Here is a 21871-nt window from a genome sequence, read left to right as displayed (position 1 = left end):
AATATATACATATTAGAGTACTACACAGCAGTAAAAAACAATGACTTCTTGAAGTTTGCATACAAATAAATGGAAAGAGAAAACACTATCCTGAGTGAGGTAAGCCAGACCCAAAAAGAGGAACATGGGATGTACTCACTCATATTTGGTTTCTAGCCATAAATAAAGGACATTGAGCCTATAATTCGTGATCCTAGAGAAGCTAAATAAGAAGGTGAACCCAAAGAAAAACATATAGGCATCCTCCTGAATATTAACCATCATCAGGCGATGAAAGGAGACAGAGAGACCCACATTGGACCACCGGACTGAAATCTCAAGGTCCAAATCAGGAGCAGAAGGAGAGAGAGCACAAGCAAGGAACTCAGGACCGTGAGGGGTGCACCCACACACTGAGACAATGGGGATGTTCTTTTGGGAACTCACCAAGGCCAGCTGGCCTGGGTCTGAAAAAGCATGGGATAAAACCAGACTCAAGAACAATGGCAATGGGTTTTTGATCCTACTGCATGTACTGGCTTTGTGGGAGCCTAGGCAGTTTGGATGCTCACCTTACGAGACCTGGATGGAGGTGGGTGGTGCTTGGACTTCCCACAGGGCAGGGAACCCTGATTGCTCTTCGAGGGAGGGGGACTTGATCGGGGGAGGGGGAGGGAAATGGGAGGCGGTGGCGGGGAGGAGGCAGAAATCTTTAATAAATAAAAAAAAAGAGTTTTGTAGTCACTATGGCAGAAGGGAATGATGCTGAAGGCTACGTTCTCAGGCTTTGCACTTGGAGACAGAAGACATGAAACATTATTTTAACACCCTATTCAACAATGAGTTCATTCTTAATTTAAAAACATTATTGTCTATCTTCCAAAAGTAGGGTGAGAAATTTTCTGTGCCAAGAGAAAGGAGAGGAGCACATCTCTTGAATGGCAGCCACCTGAAGGATGGTCAGGGAGTCCACTCAGGGAAAGGATATGAGGCCAAAGGCAAGAAGAGTGGTCAGCCACACAGCTACTGTCAAAGGTGCCAGGAAGTCCCATGGAGAAACTCTGTAATAAATGGTCCTGAGTTAACTGGGCATCACATAGAGAATGTGAAACGAGGCCCATTATCTTTCACTGTGAAAGAAATAAACTGAAAGTGGGTCAAAGACCTTAGTGTAAGAACTGAAACTTTGAAACAGTGGGAACACAGTGGAAACTCTTCTGATGGACACACGTGAGGTCCTTCTGGGTAGGGCTTCAATCACACAGGAGATGGAATGACAAGTGATGTCACACGAAATCTAAAGCTTCTTCACAGGAGAGGCAATAGCAAGTGAGAGGAGACATCCTTTAAAACAGAGCAAGTCTTTGCCAACACCTCTGTCAGAGGTTTAATAGCCACATATGGAAAGGCCTGAAAATTAAACATGCCCTCAGCAACGAATCCACCAGAAAAGTCAAGATAGAGATTCCTTTAAAAAACAAAACCCAAAGCAGAGCTAGCTCACGACCCAGCTGTATCACACCTGGAACTACATCTGAAGGACTATTAGCACAACACAAAGATATTTGCACACGTATATTCTCCGTGGCATTTTTTACAGAAACATTGTGAATCAGCCCAGCTGTCCATTGACAGATGATGGACAGATCTCTCCCCACCCCCATAATAGAGATTTATTTATTCAGTTGTAAAGAATGAAATCATCTCATTTGCAGCAAAGTGGATGGAACTGGAGATCACATAATTAAAGGAATGAGTCAGAAAGACAAACATGTACATGCTTTCTCATATGTATAACCTTAATTTATATGTTTTTCATACACATAATGTGTATGATACAAAAATTGAAGGGAAATATTTGGGAAGAACAAGGGAACTAACAGGGTGGGAAGGGGGACCAGAAGAGTGGTATCAAAATTCATCTTTTTATATAAAAACTATATACCAATAAAGAATTAAAAAGAGAGGATCAAGATGAATAAGATATGAGGGCGTGGAGTTTAAATAATGCATCATACATGCATCTGATGATTTGAAATTTTGTTGTTAATTTATGAAATTAAATAAGAGGTTGCCTTAACTAGATCATCAACTACTTTAACTTTATAAGTCAGCATCACATAAAAAATGTCAATACAGGCGGACCAGTGTCTTCAATGCTGTACTCCTGCCTCATGCTCAGACCTTCATGGAGGTAGCTGCTACAGCTTGCTGGCCAAGGGTCTTTCCACTTATAGTGACTGGAAACTGTTATACATCTTTCCTGATACACGTCACCATGTAAAGAACTCTATTCTAACCTTTTCTATTTTCTCTAGCATGGAGGGAGTATGGTGGCTGAGAAGAAGGTTAGAAAAAAATATGGGATGAAGGTCCTGTTTCAGGCTTTAGAAATAGCCATATAGGAGCAGTCTCTCTGTGTGTGTGCATGTGTGTGTGTGCGTGTTTGTTTGTTGTGTGTATATTTCTTCTGTGTGGGCCACATTTGTATATATGTACCTGTTAGGTTCGTTGACTTTGAATTTCTTCCTTGATCACCTCACTTTATGTATTAATTCAGGGTCTCTCCCTTGAACCAGGAGTTTTCAAATTCAGCTCCCAGTAGCAGTTTGCTCTAGGTTAAATTGTCTCTGCTTCTTGCACTGGGGATTACAGGCTAGCTGTGATGCCTACTGGCTTTTATGTGGGTTCTGGGAATCCAAACTCTGTACTACAGGCTTGCAAGGCTAGTACTTTAACCACTGAGCCACCTCCTCTGTCCCGCATTCAAGTTTTCTTCAGAAGTAGATTTTATTTTCAGAAAGTGTTCTGTGAGCACTTCTGTAATAACAGTGAAATGAAAAGTCTAGACCTGATGTAGTCACTTAAGGTAATTCAGTTTGGTGAGACCAAAGGTAGATCGTTTTAATTGTCAATGAATTCACCCACATTGGTTTCAATATAAGATTGTTAAGCACTAATAGTAGTAGGGCAGGCTAGATAGCTCAGGGTAGGAGGAAGGTAGATGGTACGTCTTGGGGTCAAGCTGGCCTGCTGGGAGATAGGGGCCCAAATGGAACTAGGAAGAGTACTCATTTATCCAACGAGATGGGGGTCTGGTTCTTCTGATAATGCAACTTTAATTTTCTTATAAATTTTGCTTTCTGTGATTTTTCATTTCCAAAATTTCTGCTAATGCAACTGTCTGCAAGTCTGGTAGATCAGGATCAGCTGCTGGCTGGCCCGAACACCCAACCAGTCTTGTAGATCAGGGTCAGCTGCTGGCTGCCCTGAACACCCAATGAGTCTTGTAGATCAGAGTCAACTGCTGGCTGGCCCAAACATCCAGTCAAAGTGGGATCATTTTGTCACTATAAGAAAACATTGTCCTAAACAACAAGTGAGCAATTCACAAATAAGTCTTTGGAATATTTCTCTTATAAATTGCTTAGATAGATTTCCTTACCACACACAACTGTAAAGTCAAAACAAAGAGGCCAAAAATAACTCCATGAAAACCAAACATGAGAATGGTACCCCAAACCCCTTTCTTCTCAAATAGGCTATTTGTTCCTCTTGCTTCATTTCTGGCAAGCACTACGCTTGTTTTTCCCTGTACAGACATGTTTTTCTTCCTGACTGGCTTCATCGTTAGCTACATCAGCTCAGTGCAACAGTGGAAGGCAGCATTTCGAAACTAAAATTGTCAAGAAGGACTTCACTTACCTTGTCGGAAGGTTTGAAAGGATTTCCTTGCCCACTAATTCCACCGCTGATACTAAATCCAAGTCCAGGGTTCTTTTCTATTCTCACACAGAACTAAGAAAGAAGATATGAAAAGTCAAACCAAGTAGCCATTACAAGTAAATGTTTCAAACAAGGTTTACAATTTACTCATATTTTTAGTGAGACCCTGTTGATGGGGGTAAACAACATAAACTCCACCAAAGGGGTAATGACTCTCTATGCCTCCATACGTCAGGAGCTACCTTGAGAAACCCAGGCCTCATGAGCACACTGGAGGTGAAGCAGTCTCTACCACTCTAAACACATCTAGATTATGTCTAGACTATACACATGTCCAGACTATGTCTAGACCTCTTATGAAAAATACAGACAAGTGAGAGGAAGCAGAGAGACAGCAATTTAAATATGGAAGGCATGGTTGTGTTATGGCTAGGGTTACCGTAGTGGTAGGGTTGTTAGGGTTTTTAGGTTTTTTTTTTTTTTTTTTTTTTTTTTTTGGTTTTTCGAGACAGGGTTTCTCTGTAGCTTTGGAGCCTGTCCTGGAACTCCCTTGGTAGACCAGGCTGGCCTCGAACTCACAGAGATCAGCCTGTTTCTGCCTCCCAAGTGCTGGGATTACAGGCGTGCGCCACCACCGCCCAGCTGGGGTTTTTAGTTTGAGGGAAATGGGGGCTGAGTTTTGTAGCAGCTGCTGAGGCAGGAGCTGGAAGACTAGAAGGCAAACCTCAACAGACACAAGGTTAGAGAGTGTGGTCCACAAGACAGAGACTGAGGAGTCTCAGAGGTGTGGGGAATTTAGTCTAGCATTCTGATGGGCAATCCCAGGAACAAGAGCATCAAATGGATGGTCTACTGTATGCTGTGGCTGCATTGAAATGGAACAAAACGTTTTGTTAATGTTGACTGTGAGAGTTTTCACAGACAGGAAGTCATCAGGATGACCTGAGCAACCTCAACAGATGAGATCTAGGGTTCTGTGCTGAGGGTGGGACAGGGGTCCCCAGATGGTGACAGTCTTGGACTAAGAGGCAGCATTTCATTGTTAAACGAAGAGAAAAGAGACTCACAAATGTTAGGTACAGAACAAGTACTGGCAGCAGGGGAACCCAGAGGCACCAGAGGGCAACAGTGAGCTGACTGACAGGTCAAGAAAAAAAAAATGATGAAAACTAGGCTGGCATATGCTTTGTATTTAAATAAACACACAGAGGAAAAGTTCCTAAGACTGACCTGTTGGCTGGTTAAGCAACCTTATGCCTCTGGCTACCACTCATTCAGCCTCTGAACCCGGTTAGATGTGAATGCCCTCAGCACTTTCTATCCTTCTATTTTAAACACACGTCTAGTCTCTCCTCTTAGATAGTTCAAGGAAAACATGAATCACATTTTATACTTAACATGCACTTGAGTTACCAGACTTTGGATGAACTAATCTTCCTTAGTAGCAGCATCCTTAGTGGGCTATTCTCATTCCTAAAATGCATCTAAGTGTCTTTGGGTTCATGTGCAACACAGGAGCAAAACCCCACCCACTATTGTGGTTTCTAATTTTAATTCATCAGCGAATAATTTCTAAATTACCTGTAAGTGCAATTGCCAACAGTACTTTTTCAGTCACTTAAAAAATACACTCAATTACAACTTCTCCTTCAACTGATGTAGACTTGTTAAAACTGGTTTTCACAGGGTAGCCAAAGGCAGTTTATAATAGTTTATAATAGTCTGTAATTTACATGCCTCGCAGCCTGTGAGGATGAACATAGAATAGCCTGATGCAGCTGGAGGGAATATTGTAGCTTTATTCTATGTAGCGCTTTGCCTCTTGGCTTTTATTTATTAATTAGAAAATGACAAGAAAGCATCCCATGTAATTAAAATCTCTCCTTTTGTCTTTGCTCACAGATGCATGCATTTTCAAATGTCAAATTAAGCAAGTTGAGTCAGTCTAAAAAATCTAATAGCACATTTTCTCTCATTTATGGATCCTAGATTTTATATAGACACATAAGTTGTGTATGTAATATGAAATGAAGGTAGATGAAGAACTTTATAAGGAAGAAGTGGGTTGTGACCCCTTTGGGAGGGGGTTCAACCAATCCTTTCATAGGGGTCATCTAAGACCATCAGAAAACACAGATATTTACATTATTATTCATAATAGTAGGAAAACTACAGTTATGAAGTAGCAACAAAATAACTTTGTGGTGGGGGGGTCACAACATGAGAAACTGTGTTAAAGGGTTGCAGTACTAGGGTGATTGAGAACCACTGGTCTAAGGGAAGAAGAGGAGTCATGGCAAGGTGGGAAAAGGGAAAGAGAGGTTAACACTGCACGTATATTGTATTCTTATATGAAAATGATGTATTGAAACCCCAGAACTTTGTACGATGAAGTACACGGACACACAAACTCACACATACACACTCACACATCCACATGGAAATTCACACAATACACACTCATGAATGTACACGTGGGCAACACACACATGTATCTCTTTGTATAACAACAAATCTGGTTCTGTCTTTTGTGGAAACAAATAGCGTGGGCAGTGTGCTTACTGACTTCCCTCAGGGCGCTACAGAACTGGGAACTATAGGACCAATTTCCTTTATGTAGAAAATTTCCAAGTAGATTCCAGTCAAGGAATTGATTAGATTCAGTTTGTATTATTGAAAAATCTAGAATGTACTATTAAGCTAAGGAAAACCAGAGCGACTGGTGCCAGGTCTGGGAAGAGCTGTCTCAATACATTTTTAACGACAGACACAATAAAGGTGACACTTGCTTCATAAACGTGACAAACAGACTTCACTTGTGATTTCCCAGGATGATCATGTGTGTCAGAAAAATAGGGGTCTGAGGTCTCCTCAAGACCGTGGGAGGAAAAACTTCTCTTGTGGTGAGGTGTGTCACCTGCCTGCTGAGGCCCAAAGAGGAGAGAGAGAACCTCACAGGCCAGAGAGGCTGAAAGGATCTGGGATACAATGATTTTGCAAAGGTCCCAAAAGTTCATAAATGACTTATGTAGTGAAAATCAGTATTTCAATTTTCTCTTAAGGGACAAAATGAAATGTCTGTCTAAGGCACAGCTTCAGCTCAGTCAGCAGTGGGGCTGTGAGACTCAACCTTCCCCCTGCATGCTGCTTGACTGGACACTTCTGAACTGCGTTGATATCACTGTAATTAGAACAGTGAGTCTTAGAGAAATCTGCTTCCAGAGCACATAAGGCTAGGTGAAGACAAGCATCAAGAAATGCAGTGTCAACAAGAGACAGCTCGTAGAGTCGAGGCAGGTGAGCAATCATCTAGAGCTGAAGGGAGGGAGCATGGACAGTCAATGCTAAGGGTTTCCTTTCAGAGTGAGAAGGTTCTAAAATTCTATTACAATGATGGACACCCAACCATATAAATATTAGTATGCAACTTGTCTACTTTAAATACTCCAGTTTGTAGGCTGTAAATTATATCTACATTGTAATTAAAAACAGTAAGGTCATCATGATTAAAAGACAACTCAGTGAGGCAGAGAAGGCAATGTGACTAGGAGCTCGACCCATAGGATGTTATACTATTCTATAATTGTGTGAGCAGGGGCTAGACCCCTGGAGACATGAAACTATCCTGTAAAAAACGTATCCAGCCATCAAGGAAACCAATAAATCATTTTGAATTGAGGAGTGACATGGTATGGTTATCATTCTGAAAAGATAATTCTGGCAGAAGAACAGATCAGAGTGAGGTGCGGAGGAAAGAGAGCACTTAGGAAGCTTCAGAAGTAGTCAGAGTCGGGAGTGTGAGTGGTGAGGAAGGTGTGAAATTTAGGATGTTCCTGATAGCGGTGTTTTGATTGGAGGTGGGTTGAGAGAAAGGAGAACCAGACACTTTTGGTCGTCGAAGAATGATGAGCAGAAGGTCCTTGAATGGGATGTGGAAGTCTGGAAATAGAGAAGGATGCAAGAGAAAAACCAGGGGCAGAAAGTTAACAGTTCTTTCAACCATGATTGTCAAGCACTTGAAAAACTCAGGTGGAGAAAAAAGAAGACAGCTCAGCCAGTGTGTTCAGACAGCTGGAGTGAAGGAGGGAGGGCCAAGGCTGGGGATAGAGAGTTGAGAACCATCCATGACTGAATGCTGTCATTTAGGGGATGGTGTGGATAGAAAGGCTGGATTCTGGGTCACTCCAGTACTTAGCAGCCAGGAGAAGCAGAGGTATAATCATCTTTGATGAAAGGTTGTGAGCTGTCCTGAAAAATGATTTCATGATACAGAGTGCTGAGAGAAGGTGATCTCAGACTTTTCTTTCCTTCGGCCACTCTGTTATCAGCTGCTGGAAGTACATGGGAAACTTCAGGGGAGATTTTCAGCTGTTGGGCTGGCTGAAGAAAGCTGTATCATGTAGAATGACATAAGAAGAAAGGTTTGAAAAGTCTGTTAAACTATGTATGACGTTGCAAAAGCTGCAAGGAAGTACCCCCTCATTCTCATAAGAATAGTGGCTATAAACAACAACAAACTAATAAATCATGGTAGGAAGAGAGACGCTCTTGGGCCATGTGTAATATATATATATATAATTTATTACATTACAGAGATCAGAGTGAAGTCTCTGTCCTCTGATTTAGCTGTCCCTGTCCCCTTCTTGGAATATAGCCTAAGGAAGTGCACCCATCACACCAGAGAGAAGCCTGCACACCCATGCTTACCACAGAGTTATGTCTGGATGGACAGACAAAGAAAGTAGGAGACTCACAGTTACACACAGTGGAATGTTACTGGACCCTGCAGAATGGAACCATGACACTTGTAGCAAGGTGGGTAGAACTAGACAACCCCATGCTAAGTGAAATAAGCCAGAGATGGGAAGATGAGCACAGCATGTTTTCTTTCATATCTTGGGACTCTAAAACAATCAACATGAACACGGAACAGTGATTTCTAGAGGTTGGGTATTGGGAGGGTGGAGGGGGATAAAGGAGGCCATATTATGTTAGTGAAGTATGTGTCTGAACCCTGCTAATATATACAATTAGTATATGTAGCAAAAATACGGGGCAAAACATTTTCAGGACTCTCATGTAGTTCTCAGTAAGTCCTTGCTTGCTTGCCGTCTGCAAGAAAATAAAAGAAAAATTCAGATTTTTTTTTAGATTAAAAAACACGTGCTTCAAGCCACAACATAGAATACAAAAACTCACAAAACAGATCCTGATTCCAGGTTGACTTCTAAGCTGCTATGTTGTCATAGTCAAGGAGTCTTGTTACTCTTAGCCTTATTCAATAACATATATGCTGGTAACCTGGTTCACAGAACCGTGAGCTGAACTGTACCGGTGAATTCCTGAGGGGTTTTGGGAGGTCTTTAGCATTGCCCTGAGGTTTTCTTCTCTCTCCTACATTATGTAAACACATTATGCCTTGGATTACTAATGTGCATAAAGAAAGATAAAAGATGCTATCAGTTTATTTAAAAATATTCAATTTGTGACTTCTAGATAGTGGTGACATCAGTCCATTGCCCAGCCAGGGCTCTGCTGGTTCACAGAGTACCTCAGCAGTGACTCTCAAGTGGACTGCGCAGACTCAATTAGGAGCTCACAAAATTCCCATTACCCAGGGTCACGGGTAGATGAATGAAATAAGTTGACCTGGAAAGGAGGCCATGGTGTCAGTGTTTGCTGAAGAGCCCCAGACCAGCTTCAAATATGCAGATGAGATTAAGAACGCCTGATGCACAATATTATGGTGGGGAAGACAAGAGATAAGAGCAACAAATACTGAGAACGTTTAAATGCTGTGGCATTTCACACAAGCCCAACAATGTCTAGTTCTGGCTTCTTTTTTGTAGACAAAGAAGGTTGGGATTGATAACCATTATCTTTCTTTCTTTCAAACATTTTAATTCTTAAAAACTTTTATGCCCATTCTTTCTCTTTTCCACTTCTCCCCTCTCAGAGAAGTCCTATGGTTGAATATGTGGGGGGAAGCATGTGTGTATTCAGGGTGCATATGTAAGTTGTCCATGCACAGAGTGGTATGGAGTTAGCTAATCTTGTGAGTAGTTCCTTAGGGTTTACTATTCAGGGTCTACCTGAAACTCAGTGAGGAATCCTAATTAGCCAGTGAGAACTATGGATTCTCTGGGATCTCCCTCTTCAGCTCTGGTATCACAAGGGTGTCTGTGGTGGTCTGAAAGAAAATGGCTCCCAAGGGGAGTGGCACTATCAAGAGGTGTGCCTGTTGGAGTGGGTATGGCCTTGTTGGAGGAAGTGTGTCACTGTGGGGTAAGCTTTGAGGTCTCCTATGCTCAAGGTACTGTCCAGTGTCACAGTCAACTTTCTGTTACTTGCAGGATGTAGAATTCTCAGCTGCTTCTTCAGCACCATGTCTGCCTACATGCCACCACCCTCTGAAACTGCAGGTCACCTCAGTTAAATGTTTTCCATTATAAAAGTTGCCGTTGTTATGGTGTGTCTCCACAGCAATAGAATCACAGTTACAATCACGTGTAGAATTTACTTGGGCTCTATCTCCAGAACTCAGGTGTTGATACTTCCTCATTCTATACGCACTGAGCCACCTCCTGGTCTTCACCAAAACCATCCAAAAGTTGTTGACAGGTGGTATTGTTTTCATTTTAAAGAAAGAAACAGAAACTTAGAAGGAGTAACTGACTTGTTCAGGGTCACATGGCTCATTATAGTAAAAGAAGAATCTCAGATTCTAAGCCCCTGGCTTGGTGATCTTTCTCAAATGACAGAGCTTCATGAGGAAGAACAGAGGTTATGGAAAAAGAAATAGGGGAGAAGCGGTGTAGAAATAGTCATGTTCAGAGCGAGTCTCGTGGCTGATCAGGCGCAGCACACTCTGCTTGGTGGTGCTTGCTGGTCTTGTGGTTTAGTTACTGCTGCAATGTCAGCTTTCTGATGGCATGTCACCTCAGGAGGAGCTGGGAGGAGGTATTCACAGTGGCCAGCCATCTGCATTTCCCAGCACTGCACAGTAAAGGCCAGCAGGATAATGTACGGTGAACATGACCAGCAGAGCTCCTAGGACTGTAAGGGGGCAGAGGACTGTGTTTTGGAACCAGGTCTACTTGTTTAAAGGCTTTGAAGCCATTACTGTCACTGCAGCTCTGACCTTAGCATTCTGAGCCGTTTCAATCCAAAACCAAGGCAAAAAGCCAAGAAGGCAAAGGATTGGATTTAAGTCCATTAACAATACCTCTCTGAGCCGGATGGTGGTAGCACGTGCCTTTAATCCCAGCACTCGGGAGGCAGAGGCAGGCAAATCTCTGTGAGTTCAAGGTCATCCTGATCTACAAGAGCTAGTTCCAGGACAGGCTCCAAAGCTACAGAGAAACCCTGTCTTGAACTCCCCCAACCAACCAACCAACCAAACAAACAAAACACATACAAACAAAACAACAACAAAAATCACTATCTCTCTGTAGGCATCAGGTCTATCAAAGCTATGGAACCAAACTGAAAAGCTACTCTAGATTCTTTTTCTGAAGCAATCACAATATTGCAAACTAAGTTCCTGTGGTAATAAGGCCGTGATTTGAGGAGAAAGGCCAAAAACCAAACAACAGCCCATGTAGGTAGTAACAGGAACAGCTGAATCAGATAACTGGGTGAGGGTAGTTTTTCCTGTGGAGTCAGATATGAACACAGCCTTTGTTAGAACATAATTTAAACCTCATTAACTTTTTAGACTCTCTGAAGAGTCAGTAGCTGTTCATCATTGTCTGACTACAGGAGCCCGCCTGGCTTGTTACACATTAAACCCAACATGTGGCCTGGATTAGGGAAAGTGAAAGAGAATTTTCTTGAGCTTCTGTGATTCTGAGAATGATTGATACAGGGCAGATGTAACAAAGAGACAATGCTTGAAGCATCTAGGATCCCCATGATAAATGGCTCTGAGCAACATACAGTGAAAAACCTGGAGAAAGAAGTTAATGTTGGCTGGTGTGTAGAAGAGATAGTCATCTTCCAGGTAAAGCTTTGGATAAGCAACAGCAGCAAGGAACCTTTACAAGCCGTGTGAGGGGCGAATAATGCCATGGCACTTTGCCTAATAATCCAAACAATGAAGTAAGAAGTATTAATTGCATGTGCTAGATTGTGTTGTCTCCTCCTCAAGCTTCCATCGGGTGAAATCTTTTGTAGTCTCAAGGAAGGAGAACATTCTGCAGTGGAGAGCAAGTCCCGATTCTAGTCAGGACAGGAGAACAGTACTCATCATTATGATTTTGATACATCACATTAATCAGTAGCTTCCGGAACATTAAAAAAAATTTCTCTTCTATTTAGGGTTTTCTATACTCTGATGTATTTAACAATGAGAAAATAGAACTAAAAATGTTTTTCTGAAAATGAAGATGGGATAGCAGTTCATCTTTAAGACCCTCTATTTCACTAGGGACCTTAGTCAACATACCCCATCCACAGAGGTTCTTTATCACACTCAAAACTGGTGTTGAATTGGAATGGGCAGTGGGAAGGAAGGACAGGACTAGAAAATCATTGTATTTTGCATATTAAAGGGCATTTTACCAGTGTGTCATTGTCCCCAACCTCTGGCAGCAACGATCAATCCCTATGAAGAACATTGTGTGTCGAGGACCACTGTGCAGCGTGGAGTTGTTTTAACTCCTGAACGTCCACTGACTGTTACCAGAGCCCCCTTACCTGCTCAGGATAGCCGTCCATACTCCTCTGCCCTTTCGTTTGTATTAAGCACCGTCCAGGCTGAGGTCCCCGGGAGGCCTGCGACGAAGGGATCTGGATGGGCAACGGTGATTGGAACTGTTGGATGGTCACCTTGTTGATGTTCCCCTCATATGGCTGCTGCTCCCGACTGCGGTGTTGAAGGCTCTGTGACCCCATCAGGGTCTGAATGTGGCTGCCTGCCTGTAGAAAGCAGAATTGTCAGGCCGAGTTCCCCGGGATCCAAGCAGAAAGCACCAGTGCTACCCTGTAGGCGAGAGGCCCCGACATGGGCTCCCAGCCCAGGCTGAAAGAAGGTAGATACTCCATGGGTGAGGGGTCCTGACATGGGCTCCCAGCCCAGGCTGAAAGAAGGTAGATACTCCATGGGTGAGGGACCCTCACACGGGCTCCCAGTCCAGGCTGGGAAAAAAAACAAAGGAAAGGTAGGAGTGCACCCCTGGGGATGGCAGAGACATTGATATCGGTGCAGTCATCGGGTGGTTTGCCGAGGACTATTTTATTCCTGATTATAAAGTAACAAAATCCATCCAAAAAAAATCTCAAGGAAAAAGAATCCAAACCTTAAAAATAAAAGTTGGTGCTAGCTGATATTTTATACTGAAAAATAACCCCGAGAGATATGTATGCTGTGTAGCGTCAGAGGGACAATAATCCCGCTTCCTAAGGTGAAGCAACGGAATTGCTTAAGTTCTATGGCACAGGTGCACAGTGAGCTGGTTCAGGGGAAAATAATAAATGCTTATTAATTTGTTACATTATTAGCTCAAGAGCACTAGAAGTCAATCATGTGATAAGTGCCTGTGAGCATGTGCCATCTGTGGGGACGGGAAGGGCATTTAGAATGAGCCGTGCACTCTCCTTTGTTTTAAAGTTCTTAAAGAGTGTGGAAAATAAAGAAACCCACAGTGAAAACAGAGCATCATCTAGAGGGAAATACTTTGCTGGATTCCAAACAAGAGGTAATTTAAAAGGAAATTACTCTATTAATTGGCAATAAGAATGCAAAATAAACAACCTTCAGATTATGTTTTAGATGTCCAATTAGCTGTCTTGGCATTATGAACCATTTTCTAATTTTACGAACATTAAAGATGTTTCAGTCATGGGAAATTAGAGGGAAAGCTGTGGTTGTTTTAGCCTGTACTGGGGCAAGGTGTAGTTATCCGCACAAGGGACCACAGTGTGATAACCTCAAAGGCAAATGCCTGCTCCTCAGACTCATCTGTCTTACTGGAAACTTCCAGAAACCTTGTCAATTTCCTGCCAGTCTAGAAGACTGGAAGCCCTTACGGCAAGTTCAGCTTTTCTCTGCGGTCACAAGTTTTTCCATTTTCTTGTTGGGTAGATGGCAGCTCTGGAAAACCCAGGGTTATTCTGTGTCATCTCCTGAATCAGTTGGCATTGCCAGTTACATATCAGACAGAATGATCTCCCGAGGTCAGAGGGGGCAGGCTGGGGGAATGTGTGTGGCAGTATGTGCTTGCAACTTCAGCACTGAGGATGTGGAGATGGGCGTCCTGGACTTGCAGGTGAGTACCAGGACCATAAGAGAGCCTGTGTCAAAACCAAAGGTGAAAGACAGTGTCCTCTGGCATCCACACACATCCACATCCATGGACATATGCAGACCTTACATAATGTGTGTGATCACGTGGAGCTACTTAGCAAGGGACCACAAGAGCTGGACAGTAGGACAGCAGAAATCAGCCTGAGTAACGGAGAGAAAACACACAGAAAAGACGTGAGAAAAGTCTCAAAAACCCAAGGACTGCAAAGTGTTCTAGCAATCGTATGATGCCTGGAAAGATGGGAGAAAGAATGTGGGGCTAAAAGGCAACCAGGAGAAATAATGCCCTGGGGTTGGGGAGCTGGCTCAGCGGCTAAGACAGCTTTGCAGAGGACAAAGTTCCCTTCTCAGCACCTGCATCAGCTACCCACAAACCCCCTGCTACTCTAGCTCCAGGAGGATCTGACCCCTCTTCTGTTCTCCATGGGCACTGCATATTTACATCATTAAAAATAAAATAAATCTTAAAAAAAAAACAATCCCCCCAAGCCTGGAAATTTGGTAACTGGCAAGACTTCACAGGTTCAGGAAGCAGAGAAAAACAAGGCGCCATGTGCAGACACAGCCTAATTTGATGACTAAACACGAAGGCAAACAAAACCTTCAAAGCTACGGGAGGAAAAGATGACACCTTCTCTACAAAGGAAAAACAATTTGAATGTCAGCAGATGTCTCACCAGAAGCCATGAGTGACAGAAGGAAATTATGTAATTTTCAAGTGCTGGGAAGAATTAACTGTCAGCTCCCAACCCTGTACTGGTCCAGGTGCTCGTCAGCAATGGATGGGAAATCAGGACAGTCTCAGATGAGGAAAATGAAAGGCATTTGCTGTCCCAAGAGCGCTCTTTGCATAGTGTCGTAAAGCACCTCAGTAGCAGGAAGGAAAACGGGAAAAGAGAAACCTTGTCAGGTTAAAAAGGAATAAAAAACACTGCCAAAAGATTTGCCGGCTGACAATAGATTTTCCTTCCTGTAAATTGCCAAACTTTCTCTTATGATCAGACCTGGATGGAGGTGGGTGGTCCTTGGACTTCCCACAGGGCAGGGAACCCTGATTGCTCTTTGGGCTGACGAGGGAGGGGGACTTGATTGGGGGAAGGGGAGGGAAATGGGAGGCGGTGGCGGGGAAGAGACAGAAAACTTAAATAAATAAATAAATAAAAAACAAAATTATGACAAAATATGATGCATCTGCATGCAGACACACACACAGGGCAGATGCGAGAGGAGTGTGCTCCACACAAGGCAGACGAAGGCCTGAAGAGCAGGGAGGTCAGGCCCAGGTGCTTTGCTTCAGCCATGAATTCCTGACACCAGGAGATTTGTAAGCTGTGTGTGTGTGTGTGTGTGTGTGTGTGAGTGCGTATACACGTTAGGAACAGCACTACCAAAGCTGTGTAGAGGGCCACACTAAAAATATAATTCATAAATTAAACTGAAATTCTAAGAGGTGTTCAAATCATTTGTAGGAAACAGAAAAAAGAACCACAGAAGCAACAAAACCGACAATCAAAGTAAAAAAAAATCAAATGAAATTAAGGTTTTGATGTGCTATTTCCTAACTTATTGCTGTTGTGTGTGTATGTGTTGTATGGCTGTGTGGCACATGTGCATGTGAAGGCCAGAGGTCAATGTTTTTCAGTTGCTTTTCACTTTAGTTCTTTGAAACAGTCTCTTACTGGACCTGAGTTTACTGATTCAGCTGGGCTGAGCAGCAAGATCCAGGGATCTTGTTCTATCTGCCTTCTCTGCACCAGGATTGCAAGCATTCACCGCTGCTTCTAGCTTTTTACCTGGGTTCTGCAGGTTTGAACTCAGATCCTCAGGCTTGTGTGTGTGGCAAGGCTTTATGAGCTAGCTGACTCATTTCCTCAGTCCCTCAATTCTTAGTTTAAATACAAGGCAGGAAAAACAGATCTATTAAATTACATTGTGTGAATGTTAATTAAGGGAAAACAAAAGTGACTGTATGGGACTGAATAAAAAAGATGTCAGAACGAAAAAATTTATTAGAGACAGATTGGATCTTTATACTACGAAAGTTTAGTTCATCAAAAAGTTGGGGCAGTCTTATAATATAGTCAGACCACGGAGGGAGAGATATGGCAAAAAGATTATTGAACTAGAACTGAACTAGATAATTGTAATATCCATTTATGATAGAAAATTGGATTGAAAATTATCAAGAACATAAAAATACAGAGGAACCCAACATTACCCTCCACCAACCATTTAATGCTGTGGGATAATGCTCTTGTATACTGTAAAGATTTGTCACTCATATTGATTTAATAAAATGCTGATTGACCAGTAGCCCCGCAGGAAGTACAGGCAGGGTGACCAGAATAAGAGAATTCTGGGAAGAGGAAAGACAGAGACATAGTCACAAACCAGACACAAAAGAAACAAGATGAGAAAAGCTACCAAGCCATGTGGCTAAACATAGATAAGAATTATGGGTTAATTTAACTTGTAAGAGCTACTTAGTCTGAGCAATAGACCAAATAGCTTATACTTAATACAAAACTCCGTGTTTTTATTTGCAACTGAATGGCTGTGGGACCAGGTGGAACAGAAACTTTTGTCATCAATTTCTAATTGTCATGTCTAGAATTCTCCTCTTTACTACAGCAATCTGTCTAGGCCTGGCTTAAACAGAAGATGGTCTCCAACCAGAATTCACTGAAACTATAGGCCAGTAACAGAAGGATGGAAGGACACTCCCTAAGCTCTGCATAGGTCCAAGCCCATGCCAAGTAAGACAGTCCATCGGATACTGTACATGAAGATATGATGCATGAAGTTCTGTGGGACACAGCCAAAGGACAGCTAAGACGGACCTGCCAGAGAGACATGGACAGCTCCTCTCAGGGGCTGTGGAGAAAGTCAGTGGCGAAGAGCTGTAGGACTAAACACTTGGACTGAGGAGATCCATCCAGAGTGAACCTTAGTCTGGCGATGGATGGAGATAGAGACAGAGACCCATATTGGAGTACTGAACTGAATTCCCAAGGTCCAGTTGAAGAGCAGAAGGAGGGAGAAGATGAGCAAGGAAGTCAGGACCACGAAGGGTTGGTCCACCCACTGAGACAGTGTGCCTGATCTAATGGGAGCTCACCAAAGCCAGCTGGACCGGGACTGAAAGAGCATGTGATCAAACCGGGTTCTCTGAATGTGGCTGACAATGGGGGCTGACTGAGAAGCCAATGATAATGGCACTGGGATTTGTTTCTACTGCATGTACTGGCTTTTTGGGATCTTAGCCTGTTTGGATGCTCACCTTCCTAGACCTGGATGGAAGGGGGAGGGCCTTGGACTTCCCACAGGGCAGGGTGCCATGCCCTCTCTTAGGACTGGAGGGTGAGGGGGGCGGGTGAGTGGGGGAGCAGAAGGGAAATGGGAGGAGGGGAGGAAGTGGAATTTTGAATGGTATTATTTATAAAGCAATAAAAATTGAAAAAAGACTAAACACTTGGAGGTGCTGGGCATAGGCAAGGGCTTCTGAAAACGACTCTAGTGGCTCAAAAAATAACACTAACAGGCTAGAAAAATGAGAAAAAACCCTATATACATGATAGAATATCTAGAGTACTTAAAGAACACACGCAAGACCTAAGCAACAAGAAATTAAACAACCAAGTTAGTGAAGGGACTCATGAAAGAGCAGACAGTTCTCAGAATATGAAATGGCCAATAAACAGGATATTCACCTTCACCACTCTTCAGGGAAATGAGAATCAAGCTACATTGATAGTCTACCTAGCCTCAGTCAGAATGAGAACCACTGAGAGCAAAAACACATGCCAATGAGCGTGAGGACAAAGGGGCCCCAGATACACCCTGGTGGAAATCTAAACTAGTTCAGCCACCGTGAAATAAGTATGCTGGTTTTTAAGAGAACTGAAAACAAACCTGTCGTATGACCCAGCTGTACCAGAGAATTCCAAATGGACATATCACACTTGAGCATCAAATCTTTCTGCAACCCTATTTACAACAGCTAAGCTCATGAACCAACCCAGGCATCCAGTAACAGGGGAATGGGTCAAAAAAGATGTGTTTTATATGCAAACAGGATTCTCTTTTCAGTCATGAGGAGCAAACATTCTTTTATACGAGAAATGTTTTCTCTCATTTTGTTTTCTAGATTTTATACAAATGCATAAAATCATGGATGTCTATATGCCATGAAAGTGGAAACAAAGCTGTGTAGAGCCCATGGGGCACTTGGGAAAAGGAGGGGGCTTGTGAAAGGCATGTGTGGGTCTGCTCAAAAATACATGACCTTCTTTAACCCATCATGAAGCACAATGGACATATACCAACAAGGAATTAGGAACACACTGTATGCCAACACAATGCTGGGTTCTAAGCCCTTGTTCCTTAATTCCATATGGTCAAGGCCTTATCCAATGACGTCATGAGGATGGCATGAAACTTCCCATCAGGCACTGCAGTGCCTGTTCTACACTGCACATTTTCATGATTATGACAATTCTATGAAACTATTGTTAAGAAGACTATGTCTTCTCTGAATTTGTACTTGGTGTCCACACTTGTCCTTGCACTTGGGCGCTAGAGTGCTGCCTCAGAGAGCTTGTTGGCATGTCTGCAGTATGAGGGACATTCACAGGTCTTGCTCATCTTGCAGTTAGATGCAGGCGACACGCCGCTCTGTCTCCAGTGACAGATGGAAGGTGAGGTAAAGGTTTCTCACTTTGGTGCCCCATACCACAGGGCGGCAGCTGGTTGAAATGGGGGCAATCATCTCTGTCTTATTGAATATCTATCAGTACATTGTTCTATGATTAAATGTCAACCTACAGAGCACAGCAATGGAATTGGAAGTTATTAACGTAAGGGAGAAACAATAGAGCAGCCATAAGCGTGGGATGTGGCAAAAGTCAGGGCGTGTTGGGTCATTTAAACCCGCAGTGTTTTCCGATGGTGTTGTCACACATTCCCCCAATAGAGAGCTGAGACGGGACAGACATGAGCAACAGTGATAAAAGCTGTGAGCCATTTCTCCATCTTAACGAGAGGGGTAATAACCACTTGGCAAGAAACTGAATCATCTGACCCCTGGTTGCAATGCTACCTATGTCTTCTGACTACACACTTGGCCATGAACATTTTCGTGGTGTTGTGTTAATTTGATACTTTTCTTCTAGATTTTTATCAAAGCAAAGATAATGTGAACATGATAGATTTATGTCAAATTTATGAAGAAGAGTAATTGTTTGCTTTATGGGACAAAGATTGATGGGTGAAATGTTTTAACCTGACTCTTTCCATTGCTTTAACCTGACAAGTTTACTTTCCACCACTGACTTGATTGCTATCTAATAGGTAATTTTTAGGTTTGGACTTTTATTAAAGGGATAGTTCAGAGTCAGTGGGGGCAAGAAGGAGTCCCTGACTTTTTGGCTACTGTAAGGCTACAATGACATTGTGAAATAAAGAAATGTTCTCTGTTAAGAATAATTACATACCATGTAAGAACCTAGGGCAACGACTGTCATATTAAAAACCTGCCATTTGCCTGCAACTTCTGCTTTCGAAGAATTTTTGATTTATGTTTTCACAAGCTCCTATCCACATTACTTTTGTGAATGACTGTAAATGCACAATACAAAGAGTAAGCTTTTAAAATTTTTTTACACAATCTAATTAACATTTAAAGCCATCAACAGGGCTATATCACTCTAGTCTTTTGGATTATCAAAATGAGTATTTGAAATGGGTCAGCAAAAAGGGGAATTATTCCTTCTTCAAAACTATCTTTCTGACTCAGTTATTACAATGGAACTGCATCTGTAGAGTCTTATTTTCATAGAATTTTGGGCTTTATATAACTCTTAGTTGATAAGCAGGTCAGTCCCTTTCCCTCTCCCTTCCTCCTCTCTCATCTCTTTTACAATCTCCATTTTTCTTCCCTAGGGTCTCTCTATCTCATGTTAATAGCAAAGTAATAAGACAAAGTAAAAGCAATTAACACATGTATTCTTTGTAAAATGTGCCTTTAACAAGCTGACTGGCCAATAGCTGAGCATGATAAAGTTAGGAAGGAAAACGAAACAGAATGATGGGATGAGGAAGGGCAGAGGCAGAGGAGTCACCAGCTGGATGGACAATGAGTTGTACACACAAAATGCGATAGAGGTGAAAGCCATGAGCCCCAGGGCAGCACAGACGAATAGAAATGGGTTACGTTGCATGAGCTAGTTAGTAACAAGCCTGAACTATTGGCCAAGCATTTGTAATTAATATTAAGCCTCTGAGTAAACTTTTGGGAGCGGCTGCAGGACAAGAAAACTCTGCCTACGGGCGTGTGTGTCTCTGTGTGAGCATGTTAACACATGTGTGGGAATCCACAGGCGACCAGAGATATTGGATCTCTCTGGATCTAGAATTACAGTTTCTGGGAACTGAACTGAGCTCATCTGCAAGAGCAGTGAATTCTCTCAACTGCCAATCTGTCTCTCTAGCCCTAGCATGTTCATTCCTATTTCCCCAGCACAGAAAGAGACACTTCTGTATTGTTCTTTTTAAAGAAAAGATAATATAATTGACTCTTCTAAAAGAGTATATTTAATTTACCTCAATCCCAGTTTGCTTACGGATTACACAAAAGTGTTCTTCACAAGAGACTCCTGACTCTACCTGTCAGGTTTCTACTCCACCTAAGCCTTTTTCTCTATAAACTGTGTTTCCATCTTTTCTCCTCTGAATAGTCAGAGAGCCTTCTTAGCTTGCCCTTTGGTTCTAATCTCTGTCCTTTGCAGTGTGTTCTCTGAAGAGCTACCAGAGAGCTGTTTAAATAAACATGGGGTCATGTCATTTCCCTTTGAAAATACTTCCATGTTCCCTTTTCCATATCCTACGAGACACAGCCCACATGATCTGACTTCTGCTTATTTCTTCAGCTTATTGGACACTATGGCCCTGTTCTCGGCTCCCTTTATTTCCCCCAAATGATGTCCTTTCTAGGAATGGTCGCAGCCTGTAAACCTTCACAACAGGTATCACATTGTGCTGCTCACATGCTCGGTGTCACCCAAGACATGGGTGATGTTTGGAGGTAAGAGCTCATCAGTTCCTCTGGAAAAAAATGTACATCTTTAAAACTCACCGGGGAGAGGAGTGGAAATCTCCTAGGTTACAATGTATGTAAATTATGAAGTGTAGTTACAATGCGATGTGACTGGAGCCTCAACAATGTAGCGAAAGCCACAGCTGGGTGGAAAGGTCTCCCCCATTGTTCTCCCTAGAAGGATGCATAATTCTAAATACAGTGTTTATCATGTCTTTGCGAAACAATTGCTTTCTCATGAACAAATCTATTCCTGCTTGGAATTATTACCTGAAAACTTTTCTGGTATGTTTTTAGGGCTTATGGCCACTATCATAACCAAATTTACCCATTGTTTATTTGGTAAAATATTCTTTTATCCAAGCAGTAGAACTGATACTTTCCTGCTGACAAACAATTGAATCTGTTCAGTTTTCTGGTAAATGTCACGTGACCTTGAATGGCACTAAAAGTTTAGTTTAATGATTTTAGAGACTTGCTTCAGAGTGTACTTGCTCAGCTGCACCGCGTGACTTGTTACCACAGTGGTTGTGCCCTGTGTTCCTACAGGCACAGAAAGAGTGTTGTGTGCGAAACAAGTAGCTCGTGTGTCCCAGAACTCTCTACTCAGCCTACAGATGAAAACTGGGATTGTGCCCATTTCCTTGATTGCTACAAAGGATGTCATGCTCATTTCCTGATTTACCCTCTCAATGCTGTTTGTGTTTTGCTAATTTAAAAATCAAACTATGTGCCTTTGTTACTGATTGGTGAGAGCTGCAGAGTAC

At 42.5% G+C, this 21871-nt stretch overlaps 1 protein-coding gene across 14 annotated transcripts in view; it reads right to left on the bottom strand.

Moving 5' to 3' along the window:
- Nucleotides 1–21871, bottom strand: part of Lrrc7 (leucine rich repeat containing 7) — a 426547-nt gene that overhangs the window by 29774 nt on the left and 374902 nt on the right. For all 14 annotated transcript variants that reach the window (XM_075980998.1, XM_075980991.1, XM_075980994.1 and 11 more), the window contains 2 exons: nucleotides 12403–12624; nucleotides 3685–3777 (listed from right to left, as the gene is read on the bottom strand). In XM_075980998.1, coding sequence (XP_075837113.1) covers nucleotides 3685–3777; nucleotides 12403–12624 — 315 coding nt within the window. The remainder of the gene's footprint in view (nucleotides 1–3684; nucleotides 3778–12402; nucleotides 12625–21871) is intronic.

Source organism: Microtus pennsylvanicus, chromosome 7 (genome assembly GCF_037038515.1).
Source record: "Microtus pennsylvanicus isolate mMicPen1 chromosome 7, mMicPen1.hap1, whole genome shotgun sequence".
Taxonomy (NCBI): Eukaryota; Metazoa; Chordata; class Mammalia; order Rodentia; family Cricetidae; genus Microtus; species Microtus pennsylvanicus.
This window is presented reverse-complemented; position numbering and strand designations above follow the sequence as displayed.